Genomic DNA, 20467 nt, shown 5'->3' with positions numbered 1-20467 from the left:
ATAACTCCCTAAATATTTTGACACAAACTAACATACTTCTAAATAACCCATGAATCAAAGAAAAGAAAAAGGGAAATCAGAGAGTGCTTGAACTAACTGAAAATGAAAACGCAACACATCAAAATTTGTGGGATGAGGTTAAAATAGAATTTAGAGGGAATCTGTAGCATTAAGGGTCTATGTTAGAAGATTGATTTCTACTGAGAAGGTCCCAAATCAATGGCTTCAGTTTCTATCTTAAGAAAGTAGTAGGGGGAAAAGGACCAAATTATACTCAAAGTGAATAGAAGAAAGGAAAATATAAAGATCAGAGTAAGAACGCCTGGGTGGCTCAGTGGTTGTTAAGCTTCTGCCTTGGGTTCAGGGCATGATCCTGCGGGGAGTCTGCTTCTCCCTTTGCCTGTGTCTCTGCCTCTCTCATGAATAAATGAATAAAATCTTTTAAAAAATAATAAATAAAGATCAGAGTAGAAAGGCCAACATTATCCTGATACCAAAACCAGTCAAAGACATCACAAGAAAACTACAGACCAGTATCATTTAGGAATACAGACACAAGATTTCTCAACAAAATGCTAGCACACTAAGTCCAGCAATATATTTTTAAAAAGAAGGAAGAAGATGAAGAGAGGAAGAAGAAGGAGGAGGAGGAGGAGAAGAAGGAGAGGAGGAGGAGGAGAAAAAGGAGGAATATACATCATGACTAAGTGAGATTAATCTCAGGAATGCAAGGGTTGGCTTAACTTCTGAAAACCAATTATTGTAATATATTATATCAATAAAATAAAGGACATAAACCACATGATCATTTCAATAGACTCATAAAAGTCACTGAATGAAATCCAACACACTTTCATGATAAAAGCATCCAATAAACTTGGAAGAGGAGGGAATTTCCTCAACTTGCTAAAGGGGATCTATGAAAAATTCAGTTGACATCATAAAAAATGGCAAAAACTGAATACTTTCCTCCTAACATCAAGAACAAGATAAGGATGTTCACTCTTGCTACTGCTGTTCAAAATATATTGCAAGTTCTAGCCAGGGCAACTAGACAAGAAAAAGAAATAAGAAGAATCCATCTTGGAAAGAGAGAAGTAAAATTATCTCTATTCGTAGACAACCTAATCTCATATATAGAAAATCCTAAGGAATCTACTAAAAAACTAATAGAACTAATAAATGAGTTTAGCAAAGCACAATATCAATATGTAAAAATCAACTGTATTTCTATACAATTCAATGGAAAAAGAACAGTCTTTTAACAAATAGATTCTGGATGGGTCATTTGCATATTAAAATTACTTAGGACGGGGCAGCCTGGGTGGCTCAGTGGTTTAGCGCCACCTTCGGCCCAGGGCCTGATCCTGGAGACCCGGGATCGAGTCCCACGTCGGGCTCCCTGCATGGAGCCTGCTTCTCCCTCTGCCTGTATCCGTGCTTCTCTCTCTGTGTTTCTCATGAATGAATAAATAAATAAAATCTTTTAAAAAAAATCACTTAGGACAAAGGCAGGACTTCAGTTAGAAATATAATCACTGGTGAGATCTCAAAGTGTTCAGTGAATAAATGGTAATGCCCGAGAGTTCTGCAGATGATGTTAAATATGGAAGATAGAGGTGGTGGTGTCATTAGCCTCAAGAGAAACATCATTCCTCAGATGAACTACTCAACAGTGAAAAAAGAAAGATCATCTGGAAATAGCACTTGTAAACCAAGATAATAATGACCAAATTTCTTCCTTAACATATATGAAGAAATATGATATATAAAGATTGATAGATCAATACATGTTAGATGTACACTGATGAAAAAGTATTTTGTACACAGCAGACATGGTACTTGTTTATTCCCATTCCTTAACTTATATGTGATTTTTTTTTTTTTACTACCATCATTAGTTTTGCAGTCTATCTACAATGAATAGCAATATTTGGTGTAAAGAGCACAACTGAGTTACAGTTAATGAAAATGCAATTTCCTGTAGTTGCCAAATACACTACTAACCCTCTAGGGCATGATTTAAAAAAAAAAAATTCCATATGTGTCCTTGACAAAGCAAGACTTGTTAGTCCTAACAAAATTTAATGCCCTAGTAGTTTGAGACTCACCCTATAAAGCAATTAAATTAAAACCTAAAAGATCTCCAGAAAAGATAACTTTATAGCTTAGTTAAATACATATTTCAAATACCATTATCTTTTACATAATTAACATACTAAACAACCATTAATATAAATGGAATTTTAAATTAATCCAAGTTCAAGATTACTTACTTCACTATAATTTGAGGGCAAATAAGGGAGAATTATTACTAACAAATACTAAGCACTTAAAGAATGCTCAATGTACATTATGTTCAATGAAGTAAAAGTTATAGCTCCTTTTTTTATATGTAGACAAAGAGTTAATTGGAAAAATAATTTAATTGGAAAAATAATCAAAAGATTTCATAAAATGATACAGAGAAGAGTTATTTATGCTAGGTTGTGACATATACTATCAATCTAGAAATTAGCTATATGACCTTATCCCAAAAACTTAGTGACAGACTTCTTAACATCTTTCAAATATTCTGGGGACATAAAAACTTTACGATACTAAGTTTGTGGTGACAATCTCTCCTGCCACAGGAACTAGTAAAGGGAGACACTGGAACTACTTACATGAAGAAATTTATTTAGCCCAACACAGTAAAACTTTTATCATGTACCTGAAGAAAATGCAGGCAAATATATGTAAATAAAGAATTGGATCTGGCTATATCTCTTAAGTTGCTCTGTAATAGATACTATGAAACCATATGCCTTTCACTTTCATTCAGGCACAAGGACTAACACCACAGGAAAATTCTACTCATTTCCATGATAGAATAGGTATCATCACACATATACACATACACACACACACAGAGCACTCTAATAACTAAAACTACTTCTACCTTTCAAAGACTGGTTTGTAGTACCTGTATTTTATTAATTCTCAATTTGCAAAATCACTGTTCTCTCTACCTAGAACTCTGGCCCCAGATCTTCCAATGGTTAACTCTGTTTCATACAGATCTTAGCTCAAAAGGCACTTCTCAGATGAACTTTCTTTTCTGAACCCGCTACCCATGGAATTCACCAAGCTGACTACTACCTCCAATCAGTATCATTCCCATTGTCCTACTTATCACTCATAAGTTACTATATCTTACTATTCATTAGCTTGATTACTGATTCTCTTTCCCCACTAGAATACACATATAAGGACTGAGATACTGTTCATCTTGTTTATTTGTCCCTGGTGCCTAAAAGAATTCCTGGCATATAGTAAATGTTCAATAAATATTTAGTAAATAAACCAATTAATTTCAGATAGGGAAGGATAAGTGATTAAGTGGATTCTAGTTATTCCTATGCGTAGACTCCCCTTCTCCTTTGGGTTTCTTACTTTGATTTCTATAGCCACCATCATACCAGTACCTCAGGAATATACAGTATTAAGTTTAAAACTCTGGTTCTGATTTAGAGAACAAAACAAAACAAATAATCTCTCAGTATTTACCCTTTAGGACTACAACACAAATGAACAATTTTTTAAAGTCTTTTTATTAAATACACAAGAATAATTTTTTAAAAGTCACTATAGAATTACACATATTCACCTCAAAGAGTTTATAGATCACCATCTCCTTATATTTTTTTTAGCCCTCCTAGCTACCGATATGTCTTTAGTGTAGAAGTGTAAAACCTAGTACCTGAGAGATACCTGGGTGGTTCAGTAATTGAGTGTCTGCCTTTGTCTCAGGGGGTGATCTTGGGGTCCTGGGATTGAGTCCTACATTGGAGCCTGCTTCTCCCTCTGCCTATGTCTCTGCCTCTCTCTCTCTGTGGCACTCATGAATAAATAAAATCTTAAAAAAAAAAACCAAAAACCCTAGTACATGGAAACTCATCCAACTAACCTGGAAGGAAGGGAAGGAGGGAAAAGACAGAAAGAAAAAGAGAGGGATGCCTGGGTGGCTCAGTGGTTAAGCGTCTGCCTTTGGCTCAGGACGTGATCCCAGAGTCCCAGCATCAAGTCCTGCATCGGGCTCTCTGCATGGAGCCTGCTTCTCCTCCCTCTTCCTATGTCTCGGCCTCTGTGTGTCTCTCATGAATAAATAAATAAAATCTTAAAAAGAGAGAGAGAGAGAGAGAGAAATGAAAATGATCATGTTCTAACTCTGCTGTTTCCAAATGACACTCATTGCCAGGTCTGGGTTCCAGTCTGAGAGAGCATTCCAGCCATCTCCCACTACTCCCCTGCCTGGTGCTTTCCTCTTTAACAAGTACTACAAGTCATGTAGTTTTCCATCTAAGTTTCTGCTAATAAATTGCTCTCCTCCAACCCCTGTGGCTAAATCAGTTCACCTTCTTAAAGTTAGCTGAGTCACCTTTCCCAGCAAGTTTTCCCTAATTTTCCCACAATAAGTTAAGTGTTCCTGCTCATATATTATAATCAGTTATCTTTCCCCTTAGACTAGTATTCTTGAGGGTGGACATTATCTCTTACACATTGTTGTATTACAAATGCCTTAGCAAAGTGTCTGACATATAGTAAGCATTCAGTATATGATGGTTAGATAGATGGATACCATTTTTCTACCAGCAACTGCCGGACTATGAAGATTAATATACTAAATAACCTCATTCTTCAAGTGAGACACTGTCTCCCGAGAAAGTGCCTCCATCCTCTATCAGTACCCACGATCGCAAAAATTTAACTCAGCAGAACCAGAATACTGAAAATAGTACAGGGCTGTGAGAGTCATTCTTTCCCAGGTGAAACTTCTATGAATAATAAAGATACATTAGAGTAGATATATTTGAATGTAGAATCACTGACATTTCTGCAAGTTAATGTTATAAATTAATTTTTTAAAACCATTCATCTACCCCACTCTACCTCACTTACTCTTTCTGAACTTCCTGCTTATTTTGGTCACACTCTATAGATGTTATTCAGATCAAATGGCTCTCACTGCCTCAGTTTATTTCAATTGCTAAATCTATGACCATTCCTCAGTGTTCTTCATTCTTTAGTGTTTTTATAGTTTACAGGTCTATGTTCAATCCAGGTTAAAAAAAAAAACCAAAACAGAAATAGGGACCCATGGGTGGCTCAGTGTCTGAGCATCTGCCTTTGGCTCAGGTTGTGATCCTGGGGTCCTGGGATAGAGTTCCACATCAAGCTCCCCTCTTGGAGCCTGATTCTCCCTCTGCCTATGTCTCTGCCTCTGTGTGTGTGTGTCTTTCATGAAGAAATAAATAAAATCAAGAAACAAATGAAAGAAACAAAGAAAGAAAGACAAGACCAAATAATTTGAAAGTTAATGTGCCAGAGACTAGAGAACATATAATACATATGGTAGGGAAAATGTATATTTAATATGCATAAATGAAGAAAATTATTAATGTTTTAAAGATAATTTGGTGTTTATTTCTGATCAAGTTTTCTTTTCAGGGAAAATAAAAGAATGAATAATTTAAAAAGAATTAAAATCAGAAAAGTCATGGTCAAATAAACGTTTTGAATTTAGATCTCGGTGGTGTAATACTGCAATATGAAGTCAATTATACATAGGGCAAACACATTCAAATTGAATTTTTCTCTGCAGGAGAAAAATTTTCTAATCACCAAATGATATTTTTACTTTTCTAAATTCTTGTTCCTTTGATAAATAAGCCCCATAAACAATCATGAATAGATTTCGTACCTTAAATTTTGCACTTCATTGAAAAATCTGGTTTGTCTGGAGCAACTACAAAGAACACATTAAACTGTGGGTAAACTCTATCACTCACTTTATTAATAGCTCATTTTTAAAAAACTACTGAACTGTAAATTATATTTCTAAGTTTACTTAGAAATGTGAGCTCACAGGGAATAAACACATGAGGCAACATCATTACTGGCCAATTCCCCAAATCAACAATATCCTTTCTTTTGAGACACAATGAGACCTTGTGTATAACTTATTGTAATTCCAGTGATATTTCTCAGATAATTTTGAATCATTTCATTGGCTCTTTATCAAGAAAGAAAATATCTCTAGGTTCTTTTTAAAAACAACTTTCCTGGGGCCCCTGGGTGGCATAGTCAGTTAAGCGTCCAACTCTTGGTTTTGGCTCGCATAGTGATCTTAGGATCCTGGGATCAAACCCTGTGTTGGGCTCCACACCAGGTGTGGAGTCTGCTTTGGATTCTTTCCCCACTCTCCTGCTGCCCCTCCCTTCCACACTCTCTCTCTAAAATAAATAAATCTTTTAACCCAAAACCAAAAATGGAAGAGCTTTCCAGAAACAGAAGAGTACAAAGCTTTCCAGAAACGGAAGAGTACAAAGAATAGAGCCAAAATATACCCAATTCATAAATTATGAAAACTCTCAATTTTAGAAAAGAATGCTATAAATCTAATATTCATTGGCCTATTAGTCATATCACTTGCACATGCTACAAACTTTTAAGGATCTGTTTTATAGCAAATAATCAAACTAAACCACATGATTCATCTTTTTAATTTGTATATATTTGACACGATTTATTTCTAAGATAATGATTTACCAAGATGAAATCTCATTTCATTTGGTTATAGAGTGTAATTTCCTGGGAATTGCTATTTATAAAATCTCCCTTTAATGAATTCATAAAATGGGTTCTTTGCCGATTATAATTACATATTATTAAAGGGAAAATTCTACTTTTTTTGTAGACATGATCTATTTTGTGTGTAGAAAAAATAAACTTTTCTTCCTTTAAAAAAAATAAAAGCATCCATTATTTCTGATTTGCTAAAATTTATAAGAAAGAAAAAGTGCCTTGGTTTTGCTATCTCTTTTAAAATAGTATCAAAGTTTTAATTATCTAAGAGTATATATTAAATACTATGAAAATACAGTCATTCAGAGTTCAGAGATTGAGAACCTCAATTGTTATAAAAAGCCCCAATCCGGGCAGCCCCGGTGGCGCAGCGGTTTAGTGCCACCTGCAGCCCAGGGTGTGATCCTGGAGACCCGGGATCAAGTCCCACGTCGGGCTCCCTGCATGGAGCCTGCTTCTCCCTCTGCCTGTGTCTCTGCCTCTCTCTCTCTCTCTGTATCTCTCATGAATTAAAAAAAAAAAAAAAAAAAAAAAAAGCCCCAATCCTAAAAGTAAGTTTTAAAGAATTCCAACCAACAAAAATCTGTTTAATATGGGAAAGTTGAACTTTCCTCAAATTCTCTCCTCACCAAGTAATTGCACATGAAATAAGAAATCAAAGTAGAAAGATAAACAAACAATATTACAGCATGAAAAAAATGGTAGTTAACAGTAGAGAGAACTATCAAAATAACACAGAAGAGCTGCAGATACATACCAAAGCATCTATAGGTGAATGGATATGATATCCAAGATACACTTCAAAATAATCCATGTCTAGGTGAGAATCAAATGAGGGGTATTAAAGATAACAGGTTTGGTCAGGTGTTGATTATGGAAGCCAGGTGATGGAAAAAGAGAGTTTATCATAATATTCTCTCTACTTTTGTATATGCTTCAAAACTTTGCTAATAAAAAGTAAAACAACAACAAAAACAAACATGGAATTATAAGCCAATAGTCCCTGAAGATATCTATTGGTTATGAATAATCCTATAATGGCCAAATTCAAAGGCCTTATTTCTGTTCTCATCTTATATGATCTCTCCATCAAATGACTGCCTCATACCTTGCCTTAAACTCTGTTGTCTTTTGAATACCAAACTTTCTAACATTCCTCTCAATCTCTTCAGCTGAATCTTCTTTCTTTGCATGCCTCCGAAGTTTGGAGATCCTCAAAGTCCTTGTCTTTTCAAATTTTATGGACAATCACAAAGCATTAATTACAACTATAGGTCAATGACCCTCACGTTCCCATTTTCTTCCCCCACGTCTGGAGTACTGGAAGTATATGTTCAATGTTATACATTGGATTATATTCACCATTTGGTAAATTTTACTAAATCCTCTCCTTAGCTATACTTTCTATTTTGCCTGACATATTCATATAGATCTCCTACTAGTACCTCAAATTCAATATATATTTGAAAAGAAACCCAATTCATAATCTTTTTTTATATTTCTCCACCAAAAGCATTAGCTCTCCTCTCAGCTTTTTCTGCAAATGGTATCCAATCAACCAGGTGTCCAAGTCATGCTTATCTGGTCCCCTCTCTTTCTTCATATCCTTTCAATTCTATTCCTTCCTGTAGTTACTGCTTTGAGACTCCTTCAGCATTCCTTATCTCTTTGCTGGGACCACTGCCAAGGCCTCCTAACTGGTTTTATATCTTCTGGTTTCTTCTAATTCCAATCCATCACATAGAGTTGCCAGATTAGAAGATTATCTCTGAAGATTTCACTCCCGTGCTCAAAAATCTTTGATGGGGGCACGCCTTGGTGGCTCAGCTGTTAAGCGTCTGCCTTTGGCTCAGGGCGTAATCCTGGAGTCCTGGGATTGAGTCCTGCATTGGGTTCCCCGCAGGGAGCCTGCTTCTCCCTCTGCCTGTGTCTCTGCCTCTGTGTGTGTGTGTGTCTCTCATGAATAAATAAATAAAATCTTAAAAAAAAAAAATCTTTGATGGGTTCCCTCTGCCTACTAAATAAATCTGAATTCTCTACCCAGATACTCAATGTGCTTTACATGACCTACGTTTCAATCAAACTGAACTCTAATGGTGTTTTATTTATCCCCATATGAAGAAAATGTAGCCTTTTTCTTTTGCTACCTAGTACGGCTAATTTAATGTAGGTTTTACTCCCATCACTACTCCTCTCCTTCCCCCCACCTCCAATATTTGTTGGCTGTTTGAGGATAGGGACAATAACCTGTTACCTTCTCACAGAAAATATCATCCCCACATTAATGTTTGTGAGGAAGGAAAATAAGACTTCAGAATAAAACCCAATTAAATTCAGGCTACAAGGGTGCCTGGGTGGCTCAGTTGGTTAAGCGTCCTCCTTTGGCTCATGTCATGACCCCAGGGTCCTGGGATAGAGTCCCATATCAGGCTCCCTGCTCAACGGGGAGTTGGCTTCTCCCTTTCTTTCTGCCCCTCCCCCTGCTTTCACTCTCTCTCACACATGCTCTCTCAAGTAAATAAAATCTTTAAAAAATTTAGGCTACAAAACAGTACTTCAATTCCTTTTCCTACATATATTGTCTTTCCAGAATGTATACGTAGAATAAAAAGTATTCATTACCTGTTATTACATTTATATCTGGGTACTGGTTTTCACACAGACCAACAGCTTTGCTATCTCTCTCAAAAGCCTCTCGAAGTTCTTTCTTGACTGCTGCTGAACCACATAATCGGTACAGGCCTACCACCTAGAAATAAAATTATAGCCACATTATGATAAATTTGATAAAGAGAAAATATAATAGCACAAAATGTGTAAGTCACATGAAATTGGTAATCAAATATATTCTGATAACATTTCATTAAAAATATCTCAAACAGCTTTTGAAATTGGTAGACTATATTCATCAGTTGAATAAAAACATTCTATTCCTACATTTAAATTCAAAGAATATGGGACGCCTGGGTGGCTAAGTGGTTAAGCGTCTGCCTTCTGGCTCAGGGCGTGATCCTGGGTCCCAGGATCCAGTCCCACATCGGGCTCCCTGCATGGAGCCTGCTTCTCCCTCTGCCTGTCTCTGCCTCTCTCTCTCTCTGTGTGTGTCTCTCATAATAAATAAATAAAATATTAAAAAAAAACAAAGAATATGCTATGAGTTCGGTAGTGCTAGCTATCTTAAGATACAAGCCCTTCACTTTAGTTTTATATGCTCTAACCAATATCTCCATGCCCTAAAATTGTATCATTTCACATCTTTTGCTCTAAACTGAAGAAGTGTGGCACAGTGGTCAAACAAGGGTTTTGTGGATTCCATAAAGCCCCACTCTATCATTCCTTGCTTAGTGACTTTGGGTGAGCTATTTAATCTCTATTAATCTCAGCTTATTTATTCATAAAAAAAGCATATAGTTGAAATATGATTCCAGTATACTATTTGAAGTTATCCTTTTAGAAAAAAAAAAAAAAAGATTCTAGGGAAGAAATAAATGCAATCCTGGAATTTTTTTTAACTTACTAAGTTAACTGACTAATAAGTGATGAAGGAAATTCAATTAAGATAATATATTAAAGGTAAAATAAAACCTTTAGCTCAAAATATATATAAGAGGAACAGATATCACCCATCCTCCCCTCAAACTACACTAAAAAGATTTATACTTTAAACACTGTTAGCTCAAACAGGATATAAAATATTAAGTCTTAGGAAGTTCACTATAAATTCACTGAGAGGAAATCAACTATGGTATCTATAAAGAGAAAACATGTCTGATTAAGCAATCAGAGTTTGTTTTTTAAACCTTCAAGAAGACCAAAAAAATAAATAAATGATTGTTAACTATACTTCCACATCAAACACCAGGAAGTTGAATCACCTGAATTGAAGGAAGTTTTTTTTTTTTTTTTGAAGGAAGTTATAAAGAAATTATTTCAAGACAGAAATAAAGTAAAAACAATGAAGATCCCCAATGATTTGAACTAGAAATCACTTTAAAATCTTATAAACAATCTAAGAGAAGGAGTACACAAATGAAATTTCCAGGTGTACTTATGACACAAACCTCCCTAAGTCAATAAATAACTGATAGAATACAGAAAGTGTGTCTCGATATAGGAAAGTGTCACTAATAGATACAGAGAACTGTTATCCAAAATATGAGATAAGCTATTAAGTATTAATTGGAATACAGTAAGCAACCTACAACTTTTTAAAGATGTATTTATTTATTTGAGAGAAAGAAAGTGCATGCATGTGGGTAAGGCAAGGGGCAGAGGGAGAGGGAGAAGGTGAGAAGCAGACTTCTCATTGAGTGTGGAGCCCAAAGTGGAACATGTCGACCTTATGACCCATGATAGCATGACCTGAGCTGAATTCAAGAGTCAGACGCTTAATTGGGCCACCCAGGTGCCCCAGGAACCTGCAACTATTTCTAAGAGAAGGTAATACAAGGTGCTGCTTACATTCAAAAGGATCAACATAATATGGGAAACTAAGGAGTGAATGTATTGAGAAGGGAATTTCCTACTCTTATCCACATTGATAGTTCATTCATATTGAGAATAGCACTTCCTACACTGGTCACATCTCACAAGACATGGTAGCACCATAGATGATCCAGAAAATAAAACTAAAATATTAAGCAGGATCAAAGAAAATGCTATCACATTAGAAGAAAATAACTTGAGTAGAGCCCTTCTAGTGTAGGCATACTGGATTGTCACAAAATTCCATAATAGAGATGTATCCCCTTGAACTTGAAATGGAGATGAAGCTAGAATAAAGAAAGCTAATACTTCAGTAGTAAGTAATAAATTAATGGAACATGTTATCCCAAAAGGTGAATAAAGGAATACAGAGACCTAATATAGGTATTTCAAGGAAAGGACACTTTAGAATATTATCCCTAACTTCAGAGGCTGACTTCTGAAATCAAACACTTGAAGTAGGGACGCCTGGTTGGCTCAGTGGTTGAGCATCTGCCTTTGGCTAAGGGCGTGACCTTGGGGTCCTGGGATCTAGTGTCACATGGGGCTCCCCGCAGGGAGCCTGCTTTTCCCTCTGCCTCTCTGTGTCTCTCATGGATAAATAAATAAAATCTTTTAAAAAGTAAAATAAAATAAATATTTCTAAACGTTAAGTAGGGAAATAAAAAGCACTGCTAAAAATGTTCTCTGAGTTTTTAAAACAAGGTACAAGTCTTACATATCCATTCTTTATAAAATAGTTTGGAAAAGAGACCATAAATGTACAGTGCTATTTGAGGTACTTATTTTAATATTCAATTGTAAAAGTTTTTGTTTAACAATTAGCTTTAAATTCTGTGTAATCTCTGACCTCTCAACGTGCTGCCTAAAAAAAAGAGAGAAAAACAGAGAGCCTTAAGAAAAAGTAACTGAACCATAGTTTGACTGGAAACTAAAGGCCTCAATCTCATATAAATAACAAACTCAATCTGAATAATATATCTGAGATGAGTTTTTAAAAGTTCAGATGTCCTACCTCTCACCTTCGGGAAGCTACTTTATCTATTTTTAGAGATATAAGCAGGTAAGACCCACAGAGATGAAGTGATTTGCCCAACATCACATAGCTAATTAATAATGAGGGAGAAACCAGTACCCATTTTCTACATCTTAATACAAACCCCCGCTAACTTACTTATGCTGTTTCTGTAGTTTCCACATCGGGTTCAAGGGGAGTTATTTTAAAATCTTTTCTACATATAAAAAAATCACAGTTCAGTGTTGGTGATATTTACCCTTGATGTTTTTAATAATAATTGTCATAAATGGTCATAGGACTAAAGCATAAATACCTCAAAACATCTAATTTTATGCTTAATTTTTTAATTCAACAATTACTTGTACCTCAGAATAATATCCTCAGTGATATGCTGTTTCTCACCGTCATAGTCCTCATGAATTAATGAAAATAAAGAACGATAAGGACTACTAACCAGTTAATATTACATATCTGGTTACATATAACACCAGTATTTTTGTTTTCATGGGTTGCTTTTATCTTATTTAACTTTCTTATTTAAAAGGAAAAGAGAATGAGACAGCTTATTAGTAGTACCTCTCCTCATCCTACATGCGATCCCAAAGCTCAGAGACAAATAAGCTTACATTTCCTGAAAAGTGGTATGAGGAACAGTAGGGAATAAGGGCAGGGAGTTAGTTTTAGGAGTAAAGCGGGGTTTTGAGATTCACTGTTGGAATTTTGTACCATAGGAATGTCAAACCATGCAGAAACATTCCTTAAATGAAATTAGTCTTTGCCTATCTTATCAGCTCTGGCTCTTCCTAGGAATGCCATTATAAAGCAATCCTGATATGTAGGTATAAGGCCCATGCAGCTCTGCATCACAACATAAACTGTGGAACAATACAATTTATGAAAGTATGAATTATACCCCAAACAGTAATGGAATAAAAATAAAAACAAGGAATGAGAAAACGTCTAACTTGCATTTTTTTAACCTTGCCTTGAATTCCTTCCCCTAAGACTTACTATAAATTTAATTAACATAGGTAAATAGATAAGGAGTTAGTAGAGAAAGAGTGATATAATACCTGACAGCCTCTCTTTTCAATTTCCATAATACATTTTTGTATCAGGAGTGGCACCATCAGTCCTACATTTTCTTTCTCTACAACTTTTCGAATATCAACACCAAATATTACTGGTTCTCGATTTACAACCAGTCCATGAAGAGAATTCTCCCACTGTTCCAGAAGAGTCACTTTCACATAAATAAGACCTCTAGGCTCAAGTTTAACAGCCAACTGATGTGTCTTTGTCACCCTGAATAAGGTAGGGAGAACAACAGTTCCGTGACAACACACTCGATTTTTTCTTGGAGTCGGTTCCCAGCTGAATACTACTAATTTCAAGTGCTGTGCATTTTCAATTTCTATGTTGAAAGTATGATCCATGTCTAAAAATGTTGTCCGACATGTGAGCAAAGCTGTTCTTGCTTTGTTTACTGAATCTACCTGAATCGCACAGAAGACATCTTTTGAATCTATCCGTGGTGGTTTTAAATCCTCAGCACCATAGAAATGCACACTCATGAGCCCAGATATGTACTGTGAACACTTAGGTTGATCAGAAAAACTATAATGTCTAAAAGCATCAATGTCTATTTCACTCTTAGTACAACTATTTGGAATTATTTCTTTTCCCTTTCCAAATTTGTTTTCAGATCCATGTTTGCTAGATTTAGTTATAAGTTCAGGCGAATCCCCATCACTGAGGTAACCACCTTTGCACGAATACTTAGAACTGATAAATGTTTTCTTCTGGTAGTTGTGCTGAGAAGATACGCTGGTATCCAAATGGTACCGACTTATAACATTCCTCTTAGCAGCTGTGGTTGTATTCCCAGCAGGTAGGATATCAGTATGATGAGTTTCTTGACAGTTACATTTAGACAAGGAAGGAGTATTATCTGGACTGTTCATATGATTCAAAGTTCCTTTAACGCTCAGCTTTCGGCTAAGTTCTGGCAATCTTTTCATTTTCATGGAAAGTTTCCTCACAGTTCGTGGAGATTTTATTTTATCTGGGAAAGACCAGTTAATTGAACTACTTTTTTTCACAGGGCTAGGGCTTGGAGAAGGTGGTTCTGTAACTCCCAATTCATTCTTATTTGTAGCAGCTAGGATCCCAGGACCTTAAAAAAAAAAAAAAAAGATATTATAAGGTGATATGTTTTGATTTCTACTTTATAAATCATCAATTGATCAATCTCTCATATGGGTAGGAAATTTTTCACTTGTTTCATCTCATTGGGGAGATTTAGTTACAAGTTTAGGTAAATCTCCATTATCACCTTTAAACAGGGTATCAAGGACTTCCAAGGCTGCCCAGATGGCTCATTTGGTGGAGCATGCAACTCTTGATCTCAGTGTGCTAAGTTTGAACCCCATGTTGGATGTAGAACTTACTTAAAAATAAAATCTTAAAAAAAAAAAAAAAAGGATTTCCAAATGGCTTACAGTGGAAAAGAGCCCTCTCCATCTGCTTTTCTATTCTAAAGGTTTGGAGGAAGGGTAATAGAGGTTCCTTTTAAATCTTTCCCACTGCAATATAATAACAGCAATATGTTCTTTTATGACCATAAACAGTGGATAGCAGAGGAAACAAGGAAGAGTTCTTATTTTAATAGGTTTATTTTGGCATATTAATACATGTTTATTTTAACATATTTCCTATTTTAATATGTTTATTTAGACATCCTACTCTAATTTAAAAAAGAAATCCTACTCTAATAAAAGAATATTTCTTCTATTTATAATCCTCTAAAAACTAAATTTTATCACATAGCAGGACTAGGGATGCCTGGGTGGCTCAGTGGTTGAGTGTTTGCCTTCAGCTCAGGGTATGATCCCAGAGTTCTGGGATCGAGTCCCACATCAGGCTCCCTGCAGGGAGCCTGCTTCTCCCTTTGCCTATGTCTCCGCCTCTCTGTCTTTCATAAATAAATAAATAAAATCTTTAAAAAGTAAAATAAAATAAAAAATTTAAAAACCAAACAAGTTTATAATTTTGACAACAAAGAGTCTTTCTTCATTCTAATGTTCTATTAGAACATACCACAGAAGATTATATAAAATGAAATCAGTCATTCAAGAATAACTGCATATTGAGGAGTGCCTGGGTGGCTCAGTCAGCTGAGTGTCCAACTCTTGATGTCAGTTCAGGTTGTGATCTTAGGGTCATGAGATCGAGCCCCACATTGAGCTCAGTGCTCCGTGCCAAGTCTCTTTGTCCCTGCTTGTGCATGCTCTCTCTCAAATAAATAAAATCTTTCAAAAGATAATAAAAAGAGAATAACTGAATATTGAATATCATAAAGCTAATTAATTTCAAATACTAAAGACATTTCTTATATTATTTATATACAACTCCCTAGAACTTCAAAAGCTAAATTAGGGCCTTTTCTTGCAATTTCAATATATTAAAAATGACTGTACAGAGATATAAATAAGTTTTCTTACAATTTTCAGTTTTCATGAAGAGTAAAGCATTGAAATGTTTTTTAATCCTTCTCCACATAAAAATAGCTTTATTGGTCTTAGTGTGTAAGTAAAAAGTTTTTAAAAGAAACAAAGAAATAGGGCAGCCCAGGTGGCTCAGCGGTTTAGCATCGCTTTCAGCCCACAGCTTGATCCTGGAGACCCAGGATCGAGTCCCATGTCGAGCTCCTTGCATGGAGTCTGCTTCTCCCTCTGCCTGTGTCTCTGCCTCTCTCTCTCTCTCTGTCTCTCATGAATAAGTAAATAAAATCTTAAAAAAAAAAAACAACAAAGAAATACAAATAAAGTAAATACCTTAAACTGAAACTATCAAGAGATTAGCCATTGTAAATATTGTGGTAAACATAATATTAAAAGCTGTTTAATATTAAATTGTTAATATTTTAACACCCTCCAACATTTATTGAGCTAGACAAATTATGAAAAATTAATACTTAGTATGTAAATATCCTCATTTAATTCTTTAAATATCCCTATGAGTTAAGATACCACTAACATCCCACTCTCCAGATAAAGACCTCACGCACAGGGCTATCTGATTTAAGATCACAAAGCTGATAAGCAGCAGAAACCTAAGCATAGGCCTTCACAGCCTATTTTTTTAAAAGACTTTATTTATTTGACACAGAGAAAGCAGGTACAAGCAGGGGCAGTGGCAGAGGGAGAAGCAGACCCAATGGATAGACAATGAGGCTCCATCCCAGGACTCTCGGATCAGGACCTGAGCTGAGACACTTACTCAACTGAGCCAGCCACCCAAGCACCCCTAGAGCTTATAATCTTAAATACTATACTTTAGAGCCCTTCCATCCTTCTAAACAGTTTTCTGTCTACCTTTCTCAACCATTAAGAAGTTGAAATATTTGGGATGCCTGGGTAGCTCAGCAGTTGAGCGGCTGAGCCTTTAGCTCAGGGCGTGATCCAGGATCGAGTCCCACGTTGGGCTCCCTGCATGAAGCCTGCTTCTCCCTCTGCCTATGTCTCTGCCTCTCTGTGTCTCTCATGAATAAATAAATAAAATCTTAAAAAAAAAAAAGTTGAAATATTCTATTTAACCTCAAACTTTCAATAACCCAGGTTTTATTTTTTATTTTTATTTTTTTAATACCCCAGTTTTTTAAAAAAAAATGTATAGCCTGATCAATTTTATTTTAAAAATTGAAACTGTTCCTATTTAAGTGTTTAAACTAATAAAGCAAAATGAACATATCTTCTAAAAGCTGGTATTATATAAGTTTAAACTATGCTTTTAAAGAAACAATCTAGGGATCCCTGGGTGGCGCAGCGGTTTGGCGCCTGCCTTTGGCCCAGGGCGCGATCCTGGAGACCCGGGATCGAATCCCACATCGGGATCCCAGTGCATGGAGCCTGCTTCTCCCTCTGCCTATGTCTTTGCCTCTCTCTCTCTCTCTGTGACTATCATAAATAATTAAAAATTAAAAAAATAATAAAATAAAAAAAATAAAGAAACAATCTAGGGGTGCCTGGCTGGTTCAGTCAATAGAGCACACAGCTCTTGATCTCAGGGTTGGACCTAGGGCTTCTTTAAAAAAGAGGGCGGAGGGGGCAGCCCTGGTGGCTCAGCAGTTTAGGGCAGCCTTCGGCCTAGGGTCTGATCCTGGAGACCCAGGATTGAGTCCCACATCAGGCTCCCTGTGTGGAGCCTGCTTCTCCCTCTGCCTGTGTCTCAGTCTCTCTCTCTGTGTCTCTCATGAATAAATAAATAAAATCTGAAAGAAAGAAACAAAAGAAAGAAAAGAAAGAAAAACAATTATTTAAAATTTAAATTAATTTTTCACACTTTATTCCTTCCAAAGATCTAATATCAGAGGCTACTCTATATATTTCACAATTAAAATGATCAAAAAGTATTAATTCATTTCAAAAACCAATAGATGAAATGATCTTTCTTTAAAATATTAATATACTCTCCCTCCACCCCTCTTTATGTGTCCTAATGACAAAGAAGTGGTTTCTTTATAAAGAAAGGACTATTTTAAGTATGCCTGCTAGGCTTTTCTGGTAAGTAACTAATAAGAAACGGAGTGTTTGATAAACTAGACAAAGCATTCCCTTGTACTGTAAATTGTAGTACAATTCTACTGGTTTACTGGCCTAAAACATTCTATAGTAATCAGAGTCCTGCTCTAGTCTACAATCTATCTATTTTGTCATGGCTTAAAAAGCTACCCTGTATATTAAATTGCTCTAGGGTTTTTTTACATTATTAAGGAGTTAATTTAACATTCTGACTTTTTCTACACATCATGCATTAAATATTTCTTACTTAAGTCCTTAACTAATTATTAAAATGAAATACTGTGTAAACTAGCAATTTCTACTACAGATAAGCCAGTCTATTAAAATAAAAATGCTTAGGAAAAAATAAAAATAAAAATGCTTTGTTTTTTGTTTTATAAAACCCAAGAGCTGAAATATTACCAAATTCAATAGATGCTTAAATTGAAACCAAAATCACACTAATCAAATCACAGACTAGCTATAAAGGGAAAGTACAAAACAAAAATCTATAAATTCACGGACCAGGCTAGAATCAAGTGAAATTGGCACACTCCTTCAGCACCTAGAACAGTAGCTGGCACACAGCAGAAACTGAGTGTTTACTGAATAAATGAATTAATTGGTAAACCTTTTAGGATATATATTATAGGAATTACATATAATAGTTACTAGCCATAAAAACCCAAGTAATGCCACTAGTAATTAATCCTCATGAAGTAAAATAGAACATGATAAAGATCACTCCATTAATAGTGGAAACAATCTATTAACACACAACATAACCAAATAGTTTAGGACACATCAACCCAATTATATACTATAAAATTAGAAGTTTTTAATTTTTAAAAAGATTTTATTTATTTATTCATGAGAGACACAGAGAGAGAGGCAGAGACATAGGCAGAGTTTGGAGAAGCAGGCTCCATGCAGGAAGCCCAATGTGGGACTCGATCCCAGGACTCCAGGATCACACCCTGGGCCAAAGGCAGACGCTCAACTGCTGAGCCACCCAGGTGTCCCAATATACTATAAAATTAGTAAACGGTAATGTCAATCTATATATAACAGTACAAGACGAAGATACCAAGTGAAAGTATCAAAAACCAAAGGCAGAATGCTGTGATTGCAACTAGATAAAAGATACATATACATATGGAACTTAAAAGACAATAAAAACAAGTCATAAATGAGTTAGGATGATTAAAAAAATTCTCACTTATGTTAAATATGCTCAAGCTTTCCTATTTCTTGATCAGAAAATTATTTTAAAATTCAACCATTCTTTTTGCCTATTTCTCAACAGCTCTGTTAATATTGCTAAAGAAAACATCACTTTAGGTGACCTTTCTGATCAAACTAAAACAAAAAAAAGATGACATGTAGATAAACTGTCTAAATATTCCCTTTGTTTGGCACCTGGGTGGTTGACTCAGTTAAGTGCCCAACCCTTAATTTCGGCTCTGGTCATGATCTCAAGGTCCTGAGATTGAGCCCTATGTTGGGCTCCTTGTTCAGTAGGAAGTGTCTTTCTCTTCCCTTTCCCTCTACCATCTCACCAGTATGTGTGTTCTCTAAAATAAATAAGTAAATATTTATAAAAAAATAAATATTTTCTTTGGTCAACTTAGGACTGCTTATATTTTAATAGTATGTTAAAGAGAAGAATAACAGTGAGAAAGGAGATATAAATGACAGCCCTATTGTATTTTCAAGTTTGGGGGTTGTTTTTTTTTGTTTTGTTTTGTTTTGTTTTGTTTTTGTTTTTGTTTTTTGTTTTTGTAATGTCTGTTAGTCTTTCTAGGTTCACAAATTTGCCACAAACATAAAATAATAAATTTTAAAGACAGTACTTAAAGTATGTATCACTTTACAAACATCGGCTTTCTAACTTAGCAGTTATTCTTATACCTTCTTGCCTTTTTTGCACCATACCAACTCTCTGTCATACTCCTTTAAGCCTTCCTTCCTTACCACTCCACCCTAGTCACAACCTTCATTCCAAACTATTATATATATATTTTAAAGATTTTATTTATTTATTTATTTATTTATTTATTTATTTATTTATTTAATAATAAATTAACAGAGAGAGAGAGCACAAGCAGGAGGAGGGGAAGAGCAGAGAGAGAAGCGGATTCTCCACTGAGCAGGGAGCCTGCCGCAATTCTTGGGACTAGATTCCAGAACCCTGGGATCATGACCTGAGCCTAAATCAAGAGTTGGATGTTTAACTGAGCCATAAAGCATATATATTCTGTTATATAGCATTTATTTCTCTCTCCATCCAGATTACAAAAAAACCCACAAATTCATGCTGAAAAGTCAATCTACAATTAGAAATGCACACACATAAAGTTTTGCATTACCTTCAACCCCAACACAGGATGGGTGGATAGGGGTGGGGGTTACTTAATATTCCTGATATAACTTTTCAGTGTTTCTTTAAAAAAACTGACATCATACACTACAGTTTTTTAACTCACTTTTCCTCTTATCAATATATTTACCTCCTCATATCCCTGAGAAAAAGGATTCAAATTCAAGTACTTTATTTGTAAAGTACAGAAGTACTAGCAAGAAGTAAGAAAATTCAGGGGAAAATTCAAGAATTATCAAGCCTGCTACTACCATGGGCAACTGGTGCTTAACCTCAGGAGAAAACTGTGGGAAACAATGTTATAGCACCTATTTCCAAAGTCTTCACTTCTACCTCTCATTTCTTTTTCTCCTCTTCCTTTACTTTGTTCATGAGAAAATGTAGGCATGAAACCAT

General features: G+C 35.4%; 1 protein-coding gene across 1 annotated transcript in view; it reads right to left on the bottom strand.

Moving 5' to 3' along the window:
- Positions 1–20467, bottom strand: part of SYDE2 (synapse defective Rho GTPase homolog 2) — a 48390-nt gene that overhangs the window by 15845 nt on the left and 12078 nt on the right. The window contains exons 4-5 of the mRNA XM_038538955.1: positions 13204–14306; positions 9250–9376 (exon numbers count right to left, since the gene is read on the bottom strand). Coding sequence (XP_038394883.1) covers positions 9250–9376; positions 13204–14306 — 1230 coding nt within the window. The remainder of the gene's footprint in view (positions 1–9249; positions 9377–13203; positions 14307–20467) is intronic.

The sequence above is a fragment of the Canis lupus genome, chromosome 6, assembly GCF_011100685.1.
Source record: "Canis lupus familiaris isolate Mischka breed German Shepherd chromosome 6, alternate assembly UU_Cfam_GSD_1.0, whole genome shotgun sequence".
Lineage (NCBI taxonomy): Eukaryota > Metazoa > Chordata > Mammalia > Carnivora > Canidae > Canis > Canis lupus.
Note: the sequence above shows the minus strand (reverse complement) of the source record. Positions and strands in the feature narration are given on the sequence as shown.